Source organism: Amborella trichopoda, chromosome 5, assembly GCF_054954075.1.
Source record: "Amborella trichopoda isolate Santa Cruz 75 chromosome 5, AtrichopodaSantaCruz75HAP2 v2.0, whole genome shotgun sequence".
Classification (NCBI taxonomy): Eukaryota; Viridiplantae; Streptophyta; class Magnoliopsida; order Amborellales; family Amborellaceae; genus Amborella; species Amborella trichopoda.
Window position 1 is genome coordinate 4,953,627 of NC_142340.1, and position 15,892 is coordinate 4,969,518.

The following is a 15,892-nucleotide window of genomic DNA, read 5'->3' on the forward strand; positions in this document are numbered from 1 at the left end:
GATACAAAGTTCAGAAGTTCTTTTAGGATCCTAATCTGTGAAGTTTCAAAAAAACCTGAAATTCATTTTTTTAAATAATTATCTATAATTCTTAGGTAGTTTCCAAAATATCAGTTAGGTCGGTAGATAAACAGTGTACTCCCTTGGGGCCATAGGGATGGTGGTGGACATAGCGGATCCCGACATAAGTTTCATTCATATCCACGTCATTACCTCACTCCATCACAGTCCAACCCGTTGCTTGGACGGTGGAAAACACGGTTTACAATATAACAAGTTGTAGAAGTAACTAGAAATTTGTAGACAATCCCATTTAATAATTTGTTGACTTAGGAGAGAGAGAGAGAGAGAGAGAGAGGGAGAGAGAGAGCTGGTTCATTTAGAGTGAGAGAGAGCTCTTGTTCATTTGATCACTGCACTGTGCAAATGGCCACACCTGGAGAGTGAGTATTTTTCTTTCAATTTTTCCTTTTTTTTTCCCGCACTACATTTTTTTTTTAAAAATATTATCCCTCTCTACATATATGCTTACATTATGCGTGCTTATTTTACATATTTCCAATGCCAATATGCGTATTACGATCAAGGTTAGTTATTTTCTTCGAATCCTGCCCTAATTTTCACAGGGCTTTTGCAAATGGGTTTATATGGGTTTTTTGTTTGGATCAGAACACCCTAGATTTTATGATTTCCAAATATGCTGTTTTCTGGCTCCGAACTCATATTTGTGGTGTTGTCTTAATTGGTTCATGATTCTAGACATTAAACAATGGAATTTGACTTTATGCAATGTTCATGTTCACCAGAATTTGGACAATGTTTTTTTTTCGAGTTGGGTTTTTTATTTTGTATCTGCAAACCCTAGAACACATTTTGCAGTGTTGTCTTAGTAGCTGTTGTCTGATTTATCTGCTTTTCCCTGGCTTCCTTATTTTTTTTTTGGAATTTGTTATTGAATTTGAACACTCAAATCTCATCACTGATCGCTGTCTTTATAGTATCTGATACTTAATTCCAACTTTTTGTTCTTCAATCATAACTAGTACGTTTGGCTTGAAGATAACTTTGTGGTTGTGATGCTAACTTCTTGCTCTGATATTGGGATGAAATAGAGACTGACAATGATCAATTTTAAGCTTGTAGTTTTCCTCGTGAAGTTGGGCAACCCTTGATGGTGTTAATAGCTCTTCATACTTGGTTATTATGTTTAATTTTGAGATAACTATTTGAAAAGGAAAATCGATTTTTATGCCTCCTAATGTCAAGTGGTTATCATTAGGAGGCATTAAAATTGATTTCCCTTACAAGTGCCCATTTTTTGGAAGGAATAAGTGTTGAAACCCACAACCCAAGTTGACACAAGCGCATTCGAGTGAAGCAAAACACTTTGTAGTTCAGTTGGATGCAGCTTGTTTTACTGGAACACTTTGTCTTACAATTTTTTGATCACATTTGAGTTCCAGCTTAGAGAAGGAGTATTAAAATAAATTCAGGATTTGGTAGATCTGAAGTGTAGTTTCCACTGCTGCAATTGTATCTCATGTTAATTTGTTGAAAAAATTGACTATTGACCCATTTCCCCTTGCGTAAATAAGTGCTAAAGATCATTTTGACAGTCTTTGACTTTGTAACTTCTTTATAAAATTGAATCACTTAAACCAGATGTCTTTTTTATATTCATCTCATTGACTCATTCTCCATATTGAGTATGTCAATTATCATTTCACTTGATCGATATAATATCCATACTATCCTCAGGTGTTGTTGCTTGCATGGTTGGCCTTACAGTGCATGCATATGATCTGTATATCTTAGCTTTTGTGTGTGTGTGTGTGTATCAAAGAGTAAATTCTAACTTGGCTTGGGACTCAGCCGAGTGCGAAGCGAAGTGGACAAACAACATGCTTACTCTGAGTTCAAATTGAAAAATCAAAGATTTAAAACACTCGAAACAACTTATCAAAAAAAAAAAAAATTCCGTGAGAAATAAGAAAGATTAAGGAAAAAGAAGAGAAAATTCCTACCTAAATGTTTAGAATTCTTACTTCTAAGAATGAGCCAACTTTTTATTTTCTTTCTTTCTCAATGCAATTGAAAATGAAATCCTTGTTCATCTGGTTCTCTCAGTTTTTTGACTTTTTTTGAGAAAAGTTCAACATCTTGGTTTTTTAACTTTTTTTTTAGAATGGCCAACTGTTTTTAACTTGTTTTTATTAACATTTTTTTAACTTAAACATCTCGATTATATACAACTTCAATTTCCTTATAAGACATTTCTCATTCTGGAATGCTATCCGTGAATCAAAAACCTGAACCATTCATATCATTACAAGCCACTCCAAACTCAAATTTCAACCGAGACAGGCACGGAGTTCAAACTTTACATCCAATGTGAGCAATGTTCGAAAAGTCGTCCACCCGACTGCCAAGGTGGACTTTTGGATAAAACGCGTAGGTGTTTTTAAAGCGGACACTATTAGGTGGTCAGAACTAGGCGCCTAGGTGTCCAAGGAGCCCAACTAGGCGGCTGAAAAGATGGGAAAGGCGGCCTGCATGAGTTTGGCGGAAAACAAATTCAAGAAGGGGCAAAATATGTCATTTTACCCCCTTAAAAGGGGGGATAATGGTTTGGGGGGCCATTCTTGCCCCCAAGACCAATTTTAGTGAACTTTAGAGTGAGAAACAAATTGAAAAAAAACTAGATTTGAAGATTTTTTGAGAGATCGAAATTTTTTTCGAAATTGTCGATCACAATGTTCAATGATATTCATCCCCAATCTTTTTGAGGCTTATAGGGGTTATAAAAGCGGAGATTTGGGATCCCAAACATTTTAGTTTGACCCAAAATCGAGTCCACTTCAAGAAGGTTGGTATATTTGTTTTCATTAGGTTTTTGTATTTTTTTTCTTCAATGTCTAGTGATGTTATTATTTGCTATTTGTATTTTTTTCCCCTTAATGCCTAATGATGTTATTATTTGCTATTTGTATTTCAATAGCTTTCATTTTCAATAGCTTTCATTTACAGTCTAAAGGTGTAATGTTTAGGTTTGATATGTGCTTCCGGCATCTTAACAATATATTATATACAAAACGTACTTATTAAATAATAAAAGAGACAATATTATATATAATAAAAGGGGGGGAGGTGTGGGGGATCCAAATTTTTTTTTAAAAAACAAAAACCGGTTGCTTGCCTAGGTGGCCTAGCACCTACCTCCCCCCCCCCCCGACTGCCTAGGTGGCCACCTCTGACTTCTTAAACATTGAATGTGAGCATTGAGGGGGATCAAAATGATTGTATTTGTTGCTTTGCTCGTCATAATCATAGGATCCATTAATGTAATTTGGAAAATTTTGCATCTTGCATGTCAAAGTTACCATCAGTGGCCGAGCTACAATCTCCTCATCTCTCAACCTTTTCGCCTGTCAAGATTGTCATTAACATTTGACTTCCCATGGTCATTTTTAGATCCTTATACGTACCTCCTCTCCATGTTGCTTTTCTTCAAAGTTGCCTCATATGTTACTTATATTATGAAGTCTCCTTTTAACTTTACCACTTTGAATTCTCAAATCCTCCTTTCTTCTTTGTTATCGCAGATAAAACTATTAGCAAATCCTAGTTCTTCTCATAGTCTTTTATCCTTCTCTGAATACATCTGTTTTACCTGTTTGTAGTCCTCTTTGCGTTAGGGTCCCTACATTTATAGTGGTATTAGGAGTTTTTGAAGGCTGGAAAAGTAATTTTCAAATGCTTGGAAAAGGGCTTATGTGACACCATAACTAAAAAGGAATAAAAATGTGACGGGCTTGCTAGTCATTGAAGACTATCATAAGACATGGGGCTTGCTAACGCATGAGTGATCACCGGCAGCCAACAACTAGCAATACAGCCGCATTCTAGAGAGAGAAATAATGGACAAAAGAAATTGCAAGAAAAAGGGCACAAACACAAGGATCTGAGACCTCCACTACCCACCACAAGAGAAAACAAGGAGAAAGAATCTCTCTCTCTCTCTACGTTAATTGATTTTCTTATTCACCAAAAACAATAACCACCCATAGTTGTTGTAAACGCTTGGGAATCAGAATCGTTTTAGGAATCGTAATCGCGGAATCATCGCCAGCTAGACGATTCTTGTCTTTGTAATCATTGTCGCGGGGAATGAGATTTCTAGTTTTTGAGAATTGTGTTTCGACCGAAATAGATCCAAGTTTCATCCACATATGGAATCGAGATTCTGTCCTTGGAATTGAGATTCCCATCCTCCTAGAATCGACACTCCAGGAGTCAAGATTCTTTAATATGTGGAATCGAGTTTTCGACATCTATGAATTGAGTTTCTGACATATATGGAACAAAGATATGTTGTTGTTTCGAATCGTGATTCTAACATATTTGGAGTCAAGTTTCTAAAGTATATGGATCAGAGATCCATGCAGTTTGAGACTGAGATTTACAATAATATGGACTATGGAATGCGTTTGACGACCTTATCAGGAATCAAGATTTCATTTTTATGGAGAAGGAAGCCCCAAGCGCATCTTGAGCGTTATCAACTTTAGAACCTATATTGGATGTCTCTTATTAGAAGGTTTCCCAAATTTTAAAGTGATTGTGTTGACTATTGAACTTATGGTCATTATATACAAAAGATAAGTATTTCTAAATTGTGATTTTGACTTCATTATTATAAAGACAAAATAGTATTATGTCTACGCCATGGTTTTACTTTTAATTATATGTGTCGTATTTACTAATTATATTTTAAATTTAAAGTAAAAGCCGTCTCGGGTGGCACAAGTAAAATAATGAAAACCTGCAACCACTAGAAGCATGCAAAAGAAGATTTCCACTCCAATTTCCTTTAGGAAGTGCACAACCCTCATAGACATTGGACATTATGTACTTTGAATTGGGTTTTTTTTTTTTTATGCTTCGAATTTATTTATTTTTTAATCAAGATTTAATCCTCGCGGGAATCTAGATTCAATATATTTGGGAACGTCTACCCACCATTAATGGGTTCAAGTTTTTAAAGATGTGTTGGATCGAGATTCCGAAATTAAGGAATCGAGTTTCTTTTGTTCTAATGAATGGTTTCTAAAGATGTGTTGAATCGAGATTTCGAAATTAAGGAATTGAGTTCCTTGGTTCCGAAAAACGGTTTATAAAGATGTGTTGAATTGAGATTCTGAAATTAAGGAATGGAGTTTCTTTGGTTTCAAAAAATGATTTCCGTGGAGATTCCTTAACAAAAACGTGAAATCGGGTCTCGAAACCAGAATGACGAGGTCAGTGGTGAGATTCCGGTAACTATGTAACCACCTCATTAGATTGAACGATTTGCTTTTATAACTACCATCTTATTTCTAGAAGATTTCCCTTCAAAAAATAAACAGACCTTTTCTTTTCCTAATGTATAGCTTAAAACTAACGTCCTTATCCCAAGATAAGAGAACTACTCATTCAAAATAAATATGAACTCCTATTGATGTTGAACTCATCCTATCTTTTAAAGTAAGCTCCCTAAAACAACTCTAAAAGATTTTTTCTAAAATATTTAGTAGAATCGGATTCTTAAAATGAACAAACCTCCTAAAAAAAAGGGACTCATAAAGATAATAAGAAAACAACTCAACTTAAAATAAATAAATAAATATTTACAAAAAAGATAAAAAACGATGATAAATCCTCGCTAACGTTTCTTCTTTCAATCCTGATATGATCGCTCCAAATACCCCAGCATGGTTTTATCACCTGCAAAAAAAACTATGGATGCTTCTATTGTTGCGAAAATCTATTTCAAGCAGATTGTTTGACTACATGGCATTTTGAAGTTAATCTCTTTCAACAAAGATGCAAAATTCATGAGACATTTTTGGAGATCTCTATAGGAATTGATGGGAATTGAGTTATGTTTTAGCAGCTGTTATCATTCACAAACTGATGGTCTGACAGAGGTAGTAAATCAAATTTTGGGAAATTTATTGCATAGTTTGGCATGAAACAAGCTGAAGCATTGGGATTTGGTTCTATCTCCAGCTGAATTTGCTTTCAGCAAGTCCCAGAATCGAACTACTCAGAAAAGCCCTCTTGAAGTTGTCTATGGATATAATCCAACAACGTGCTAGATTTCCCAGACCTTATGGAGGGAAATTTAGTGGCAGGGTGGAAGACTTAGTTGACCAACTTAAAGGTATTCAGAGGAGGTTAAGAAGCTGTTGTAGATAAGCATCATTGCCAGCGAGTATTCGAAGTTGGAGATTATGTTTGGGCTACATTGACCAAAGAGAGGTATCCTGTTGGAGAATTTAACAAGCTCAACAATTGAAAGACTAGACTGTGCGAGATTTTGAAGAAGATCAATGACAGTGCCAGTCAGTTAAAACTACCAAGCCATATGAAGAATTTTGATGTTTCCAATGTCAAGCACTTAATTCTTTATATGGAAGATACCTCTAGTGACGAAGAGCTTAACTTGAGGGCGAGTTCTCTCCAACCAAGAGAGGATGCTGCAGTTGAGACGATCGCACTAAAGTATGTAGAGCAATCAGATTGGGATCGAAGGAAGAGGCGTTAGCAAGGAATTATCATTGATTTTTTTTATTTCTAGTAAATCTCTATTTTATTTTTCTTTATGAGTCCCTTTTTTCTTTTAGGAGGTTTATCCATTTTACGAGTTAGTTTCTAGTACGCCTTTTTGAGAAAATCTTTTAGAGTTGTTTTACTGTAAAAGATATGATGAGTTTAACATGAATAGGAGTGCATTTTTATTTTGAATGAGTTGTTTTCTTATCTTTGGATAAAGACGTTAGTTTTAAGCTATCTATTTGGGTAATAAGGGGTTGTTTATATTTAGAAGGGAATCTTTTAGAAATCAGGTGGAGTTATAAAAGCAAATTGTTCATTCTAATGAGATGGTTATTCTTTTCAGAGAATAAGAAAAACAATCAATGTAGAGAGAGAGAGAGACAGGACACCTTCAAAGAGAGAGAGAGAGAGAGAGAGAGAGAGAGAGACTTCTTTCTCCTTGTTTTCTCCTATGGTGTGTGGTAGAGGCCATGGATCCTTGCGTTTGTGCCATTTTTCGTGTGATTTCTTCTCTGCCCATTTGTTCTCTCTCAATAACGCGGTTGTGTTGCTGGTTGTTGGCTGCCGCTGATCACAGTTGTGTCACTTGTGTTAGTCTTATGTGAAAAAAAAGATTATGTGAAAGAAAAAGACATTGTCCTTTGAAGACTCACCCCAATTTTTACATTATGAATTTGAAGGGCTTTCTAGATACCTAAAAAGAAGGATCTACCTCATATTTTGCTCTCATGTGCTTAAGAACTTTGGAAGTGCCTGAATCAAGTCAACTTGGATGCATCCAGGTTCAATAAATGTTCTTTTTAAGCATTGTCCAGGGACTGTGTGCGTGTGTTCTTGCATATATGTGGATTATGGCCATTTTGGACTTGGAATGGAGATTAATGGAGCCCTTTGGTCTTACCCATAGATTTATGCATGAACAAATAAAAAGCATGCAACGTAGACTTAGGCGGTCTTGACATGTGCAATGTCGACTTAGAACAACACCAGTTAGGAGGGTTGATTTAGTTCAAGTGGAAAGTTCTAAGAAGGCAAATGAAAAGGCCCCAAAGGACACGGATGGAAGTAGTGAGAAAATATATGATGACTTATGGTCTAACTGAGAGTATGACCCTTGATAGAGCGAACTGGTGGAACGTAATTCGTGTAGCCGACCTCAAATATTTAGCATAAGGCTCAAATGATGATGATTTTTCTTATTAAGCAAATGTAATGTCACTGGCTGCATTTTTGCAATGCCCTGAGATTTTTTCCCTTTTCCATCGAAATATGTAATTGCGATAGTTAATAGTCCTCAAATATCTACAAATGATTAAATTTGGAAGTTCCGGCGCTAGATCTATATAATGTGTGCATACTCATAACTTCTGCTCTCTCTCTCTCTCTGTTTTTCTTTTTTTTTTTTTTTCTTTTTCTAGGTATACCTTAATAAATTGCTGATTTGTGATATTCCTTTTTTTTTTGGCTTCACTTTGGTGCAGGTTCTACAGATCCCTTCCACCTGTAAGCAAGGCTTATGGAACTATCTGCTTGTTAACAACTACTGCAGTTCAATTGGGGTTGATTGATCTTGACTATATAGTGTTAATCCCTAATCGAGTTTTCCGAAATTTCCAGGTAATTCTTTTCGTATTTATGAGTTTATTTTTTCAGGTCCTAATTCATATCATGGCCAAATCATTTAGGACTGGATACAACCCTGGCTTGGCCTGGACAGGGCCGAAGAGGCCCTAATTGGGCCATGGCCTGGCCCAGCTCGAGGGCCACATGTTGTGGCCTAGGCCCTAGTTCTTCAAGTCGGCCCCTCTGCCCCTGGCCCTTTGCCATCCCTAAAATAGTTAATTTTTTTAGTTGCTTCCCACAGGTTGCTTCTTCTGTCTAGTTTTCATTTTGGGGAATTTTCTACTTTAATGAACATTGTACCTGAAGATCATGAATACAAATTTTGTGACATGTGTATTTTGCCAGACATTTTTAAATTTATGTAACTTCAAATTATATACTCCTAGATTTTGGCAAAAGCTTCAAATCTCCGACTCTCTCTTGATCTCTCATGTAGTTTCTGCATAAATGTTCATTGTAATTTGCTCTTTTGAATTGCAGTGATCCTTATCTTGACAAATAGAGTCATATGAATATGCTCTTTGTCGGTGGAAGTTGTTAGTAATTGTTTCTTTCAGTGGGGAACTTTTTAATTTGTATATTTTTTGTTGTTTTTTGGGAGGAGTTAGAAGTTTTCTCGTACTAGTACAAACGGTTGGAAACCTATTTTAATGACAGATCTTCAGGAAACTTGTGATGCTATGAATTTTGGATGATGGGTACCGTTGATGTAACCTTTGCAGCTTGGTCCTTAGTCAGGGAATAATGAACCTTCTAATTAAAGCCCATCCAAGTACCCGTTATGTTAAAAAAGTAGTAAAACTATTATTTAAAATGAACTATTTGAAGAGAAAAGTTCGACAAGAATATATTTAAAGAAATCAACAAGCGATAGTATTAGCCGTCGTAATGTTATGAATGCATCTTTATATTGAAATAAGCAAGAGATGAGTGTTTTTCCATGAAATATCAGGTACAAATAATACTGTTGCCCGTGCATGGCGTGCTTACTGTGGTGATGGTGAGCTTCATTGTCTAGTATAAAGAGTAAAAGGTTCTATGAAGAGATTCTTATTTGCTTCCATAAAACAAGCACACTGTTCTGATTGTGAAGCATTAGATGGTAATGAGTGTATTGTTATTTAGATTTAGCTATTCTAGTGCCTTAGCTTTTAACCTGTTTTTGGACAACATTAAAAAACAAAAACATACATATGATTTTATGCTGTGGATTAGGTGAAGTTTGATGACTAATGTGAACAGTTAAAATGTTGTGCCATAATTATCACTAGAAGATTATAATATTTGAGTTGTGGCATAGGGTTTGCTGGTAGTTAAGATGACTCCGTGGCCTGAGATGAATGGGGATATAACAAAACCATAATCCATACTAACACTGTGTTAGTATGGCCTGTCCATATTGATTCCATTCCCTTATTTTGGTTCCATATTTATTTACTCGGAATAGTCATCAATTTCTTCATGCTCCTTATAATCTTGGAAGTTATGCAGATATGGAGGCTCATTACAAACTTTTTCTTCCTCGGCAACTTCTCTATAAATTTTGGGATTCGCCTTTTAATGATGTAAGTTCTTTTCTTTCCATTTCCACTAACCATTAATGGTTATTAAGACCTTACATCATCAATAGTGATGTAATTGTAAGTTCTAATTCAAATGAACTCCACTGAAAAGTTTTTAGGAGCACCCTTACCCTGAGGACGTTTGTCTAGTCTAAAAAATTAATGCTAGAATGTTTTTGGTTTTGAAATAGATTTTGTGACAACCACTCATTTGGCGAACTTGATGTAACAAAATTGTAACAGATGGTTCTGTAAAAAGGAAAATAAAATTTAATTCCTGGATTGTGGCTCGGGGATTAAAGTTTCCAGGATTTAAAGAAATGAACTCCCTCCCACCCGTGTGCTGTTGGGCTGACCTCTGTCTTGCAGCTCTTGCTACCCCCCTCTCTCTCTCTCTCTTTTGTGTACCTATAAGCACGAGAGAAACATGAGACCCGTGTCCTTCTCTACATAGAGAATTACAGAACAATTGAGTGAATAGGCGCGCATAGATATCTATGCCTCGCCATTAGTCTAGGATTTTTTTAGTTCTTCTTTGCACATGTTTTTTATACCGTGATTTGAACTCTGTAGAGCAAGATATGGGGTGCAATTAGAGAGAGGACCATTTGACAGGCGTACGGCTGACTTCCTATGGATGATGCTCTTTGGGAGTTTCTCATTATTGGTTTGTTCCAAACCTTGCTTATCCCTTTTGTATATCGTCTTTTTTAAAATTTAAGTGTCATATTAAATCATTCCTAAGTTTATTTTAGGTAATCAGTTTTTAATTAAGAAAACAAATATTGTTGACATTCAAATATTTTATCCAAATAGGCCCCTAATAAAAGAAACCTCTGTGGGAGACAAAAATTAAGACGAGTGTCAATTACCTGTTGAATTTGCTAGAATTTAAGACCTGATTTTTTCTATGATTATTGGTGTTCGTATAGTCTGGTGCTCTCTCTCTCTCTCTCTCTCTCTCTATATATATATATATATATATATATATATATATATATATATATATATATATATATATATATAAAGAGAAAAGCTCCTGTCAGCCCATGGTCTAATGGAACAGTATAAGTCCAACAATCCAGATTGAATCTGGGCTGATCCAATGATCACAATTGTATTTCGTAATTGAATTTTAATTTTGTTTCTACAAATCCAAATCACTTGAAATTTGTAGCGTCTATTCTTCAAAAATATTAGAATCCAATAAAAATATCAAAAAAAAAATTCGCATAAAATAAATTGACCAAAATATCCCTGAAATGTTTCAGGGGTATTTTGGTCAATTTATTTTATGCGAATTATTTTTTAAATATTTTTATTAGGTGCGCCTTGATGAGAAGAGTTGATACTCCATATATATAAGAGTTGATACTCCATATATATATATATATATATATATATATAAAGGGCAATGATTTCATGCAACTGTTGTATAGTAATATTATGCAATAATTTTAGAAAACCATCTTATGGCCATTTGTTTGATCCAAATTTTGAAATGTACACTCTTTTCATTCTAATGAACAATTACAAAAAAAGAAAAAAATTGAAAACACAATCTAGAAAGTATTTTTTTAGCCCAATTAACATAGGCGCCGTTCATTTTGGTGAGATGCTTAGATCTAGGCCTTAGATGGATTTTTTCGTTTTCAATTTTTTTCGATGGCTTTATTATCATTAGATGAATAATGTTAAAAAAGAAAAAAATGATTTTGAGTTTATAAAGGCTAAGATCTTGAAATTCACAAAATGAATGGTCTATATTCGTTTTTTGAGGGGACTCATTTTGACCATATTTAGGGTTTAAATTGAACTTTTTTTTTTTTTTTTTGGTTATTGATTATTGAGATGAAGAGAGTGTGTGTGCAAAATTTGGAGTCATACAAGTATCACAAACATGGTTTTCTAGAAGTATTGTTGCATTATACTATAATACAACCAATTGCATTATACTATAATACAACCATTGCATTGGATCATTGCTCATATATAAAACATGTAACATTCTGGTCCATGAGCTTTTACGCTGTTGATTGTAGCCTTGCATATCTGTTGCATTACTGCATTTAGTAATATTAGAAATTCTTTGCTTCTTTCTTTGTAGATTTTATCTCTCATTCCTCCATTAAACTCGCTTTGCCTTGGAATCTCCTCGGTCTTCATGCTTGTCTATGTTTGGAGTAGAGAGTTTCCCAATGCTCAAATCAACATTTATGGCCTCGTGCAATTGAGGGTAAACTTTTGCCTATTATTTTTATGAAACCTTACTGGATTTATTCTTTTCTTCTGGTTTTGTGGATTTGCTTTTATTTGATCGCATTGATGATTCTCAAGATCTTTGTGCTCGCATTACTAGGCTTTCTATCTTCCTTGGGCAATACTTGTATTGGATGTAATATTTGGCTCACCATTGCTTCCGGACCTCATGGGGATTGTAGCTGGGCATCTTTATTACTTTTTGGCGGTGTTGCATCCTCTTGCGGGTGGAAGGAACATACTGAAGACTCCAGTTTGGGTGTATCCTTTCGACTTCTCTGTCTCTCCATTTTTCCTACTTGCATATTAACAGTTAAGTAGTTTGGAATGTTCCATTACAATTTAGATTTCTTGCAGCAATTGAGCAATTTGTGTCATGCAAATTGGATCATAGAATCCTTTATGGGTTTCTCTTCCCATTTGACTTGCCTTTTGTTCTCTCTTACTGAATTTTTCATTAGTCTTATATCATTAGATTAGAAACTTTGGTTTCTTTGGAGTTATCTACATTGTATGTGATTATCTTCTTACAGTCTTTGCCTTCCAACTTTTGATCATTGTGTGTTATCTGAAAGGTTATATTTTATGCATTGTGGGGCTTTCTTTTTTTTTGTGTGTGTGTGGAGAGAGAGAGAGATTTGTGTTTCCTTGGTGATCATTCTCGAATTTGGTTCTTTGCTGAGCTTTGTCAAGGCCTTGACTGTTGTTCAGGCATAAGTTGGCACGCTCTTTATGGGTGCTTGGACCTCAGGTTAATGCACCTGCAGAGCAAAGCCCTACAACTGGAGCATTTAGAGGGAGAAGTTACAGGCTTAATAGATGATTGATAATGCTGAAATCCCTTTCATGCGTAAGTTTCCTACTACCCAACAAAACGTTTTTTGCCAGATCTGGCATGACACTATGGAGGAAATGTGCTCATGTGTCTTGCATGAAGAAATACTCTTAATACACAGTTGATTCCCAAATTGGGAAAAGAGTTAGAGATTAAGCAACGGTTCTTTGTATCTTTTGGGTCAGTTTTCTCTATTTTCTTTTCTTTTCTTTTCTCATGTAACTTACCTGCGTACCTGACACGAAACTGGTTGGAGCATTTTTGGCAATTGCCTTTTAATTGGAAAGTTGTTCATGCTTAGATGCAGTGATGGTTTCAAATCTTTTTTTCCCCCGCATTTGACTCTTATGAGGAATATTTGCATTTCAATGTATAGTTTTGGACTTTTCAGGGGCAGGCATTGCTTAGACTGGGGATTGTCCATTGAAATAAATCAAAACCAAATCTTAATGTTGATAGACAGCTATATTCCCCATCGTAAAGAATGATTGAGAAGAAAGGGAAAAAGGCTGCAACTAGTTTCTTTGATTTGAGCTCTAATTCAAATCTTTATGTTGACAGGCAGCAACTATTTCTCTGAAATTGAGACGTTTATATCTATTGGTTGTTTACAGTTGGCTGATAAATGGTAGCAAGCACAGGTTAATGTGTTAAATATTGCTTGTATATTGCACCAAACTAACACACTGAATAAAACTCATCCTAAGTCAGAAAAACTACTTGAATTGGACTCATTGTGACTTTTATAGATGATAAACTTGCGAGTTTTATTTTATTTTATTTTATTTTTTTGCCGCTTTCAAATAGTTGAAAAAAGACTATGATGATGAAAAAGATGATGTAAGAGGAAGACGTCATCAATCAGAGATATTTAGTACTGGTCCTGCACATAGGAGAACTCCAAAGGGAGGAGGTCGTCATTCCCCACAAACCTGCTTTCTGGGAGGAGATCGTGGCCTTACCTAGGTTTGCACAAGGCACCACCTACTGAAGGGTAGCAACCAGGCATGGCCAGCCTGTGAGCTTTCTGGCTGGGTTGGCTTTTGGGCCTGTTCTAGGTCACATAATAAGGCATGTGGGCCAGGTCTGGTTGGGTCAATAGTTCCACGGTCCGGATATATATATATATATATATATAATATGAGGAACGATTCTGTGTATTAAAATTACAGTGTTATAGCATATAAGATTTGATTCTGTATACTAAAATTACAGTGTGTTATATATAAGATTTTTTATTTTGAAGAGCAAGTTATATGTAAGATTTTTCTGCCCTTTCTTTTAAATGAAGGGCAGGAAAAAAAAGAAAAAGAAATGTGATCTTTTCAAGGTGGCAGAGAAAGAAAGGGTAAAAAAGTCAATGGTAATTAAACATAAAACTCGTAACTAAGGCTCTGCAAGTCACCAGGGCTTAGATTTTTAGTTTTCTAGAATTGAGATGCATTCTAACACGGTGTATTTAAATTTTAAAATACCTAGGATTATTGCCTATATACAATATATATGTGTATAGTTTTTTTTCTTTTCTCTTACATTATGGCTCGAGCCCGGCCAGTAACTTCTAGGTTCAGGCCCAGCTCGGGTCTCAATTCCTATTGATTTGGGTTGGCTAAGGCTGGGGCCCGCCCTGAATCCACATGGCCCAAAGACATAAATTTGGGCCCTTGGCCTCAGGCTAGGTATGACTCATCCCAAGCCCAACTCTGTTGCAGCGCTACTGAGGGGGTTGAGTCAATCAAACAACGGAAGGAGCTGCTGGAGTGGTGTTCACAGCAGGCTCAAGGTACCCCAACAGAAGACCATTGAGGCTTGGTCTTTGCTGAAAGGTCTTAGGCTATTGCCAAACTTCATGCCATCATCATGGGAGACTCTTGATTGTGATCCAGTGGAGCATCGGCAGAGAGTTTTGCTAATGGCAACTGAAGCTAGTTATCAAGATTTGACTAGACAAACTGGTTCAATTGGTCTAAAAATGTTGAGTTTGATAAAAAAAAATCGATTAAAATCAATATTTGACCTGTATTAAGTGGTCAGCCTAGCTGCTTTATTATATTTATACAACAAGTAACTAAACCCTTAGAATCTCGTTCCTTTTGTAATAACCCTTCCCTCCTGTTTTCTATCGAGTGGCATAAAAAAAGCTATAAAAGTTTCACCCAGCCCCCTAACTTCATCCCTCCATTGATTTTATTTATTTTTTCTTTTAAATGACTTTATATCATTTTGTTAACCCGTATAAGTCCTTTCTCTCTCCTCTTTTAACCTGTAACCTTCCTCATTCAGCCCACTGTTGCTATATCTCTCTGCCCTTTCGGGCTAGCCAGTAAACACTTTCTAAATACTACAATAAGCATATAAAAATAGATTTTTACTATATAATGGTGGGTGCGTGTGCGCATGTGTGAGAGAAACATCGTGTAATGCTGGAGAGGGGATGAGAGAGAGATTGTATAATGTGCAGAGCAGATTGAAACAAAGATAATTCCATGGTTAAATGAGGGAGATTAGAAGAGTGAATGTGTAGTGTGTCCTCTTCTGGTTTAGGCCACAAAATTAGGGAGCAATTGAGCGGTGAATTGCATCTTGTTTTAAATGCTGAGATTTTCATATGCATTTGCAGAATGAGCTGTTGCTGAAGCGAAGCTCTTGTAGCCTACCCATTTACAGATTTTGGTTAGAGAGATAAAATTGTTGTGTTTCAACTATAGAGAGAGACTTAATTTAACTTGTAATTAGATTGGTTTTAATTGAACCAAACCCCGAACCTATTTGATAGTTGTTTGATTTTGATAACATGATGCTCGTAGGTTATACACTCTTGCAGGGAAAGCAATGGGCCGGCCAAAGAGGGCGTGATGAAATCTTCCATTCAGTGTTACAAAGTTTTCGTTTTTACAGTCTTCAAGTAAATAGGCTCACAATTCTGTAAATGAAAAGGTGTACATCAATCTTGATATGGCAATGGAAGTTACTCCTAACCATCAAATGGAAAAGAAAGAAAAATCTCTATGTGGTA

At 35.7% G+C, this 15,892-nt stretch overlaps 1 protein-coding gene across 12 annotated transcripts; it reads left to right on the forward strand.

The window, feature by feature from the left end:
* The first annotated feature begins 116 nt into the window (after nucleotides 1-116).
* DER1 (DERLIN-1) lies at nucleotides 117-15,892 on the forward strand. Of its 12 annotated transcripts, none has more exons than XM_088867041.1 (8): nucleotides 117-443; nucleotides 8,079-8,214; nucleotides 9,712-9,785; nucleotides 10,356-10,449; nucleotides 11,890-12,018; nucleotides 12,142-12,302; nucleotides 12,753-12,891; nucleotides 15,684-15,892. In XM_088867041.1, the coding sequence occupies exons 1-7, from the start codon at nucleotides 427-429 to the stop codon at nucleotides 12,862-12,864; spliced, it is 723 nt and encodes a 240-aa protein (XP_088723167.1). In that variant the 5' UTR covers nucleotides 117-426; the 3' UTR covers nucleotides 12,865-12,891; nucleotides 15,684-15,892. The 12 variants fall into 12 exon arrangements, with proteins under 12 accessions (XP_088723167.1, XP_088723168.1, XP_088723170.1 ...); XM_088867042.1 differs by having other exon boundaries at nucleotides 15,701-15,892; XM_088867044.1 differs by lacking the exon at nucleotides 15,684-15,892 and adding an exon at nucleotides 13,684-14,121.

What these genes read in the sequence shown, in the direction of transcription:
- DER1 (XM_020673045.2), top strand. Translation starts at nt 562, where the DNA reads ATGCCAATATGCGTATTACGATCAAG. An exon ending in GGGATTCGCCTTTTAATGAT is followed by an intron (nt 9,786 to 10,355) that starts GTAAGTTCTTTT and finishes TGAACTCTGTAG; the next exon opens with AGCAAGATATGGGGTGCAAT. An exon ending in CTGAAGACTCCAGTTTGGGT is followed by an intron (nt 12,303 to 12,752) that starts GTATCCTTTCGA and finishes ACTGTTGTTCAG; the next exon opens with GCATAAGTTGGCACGCTCTT.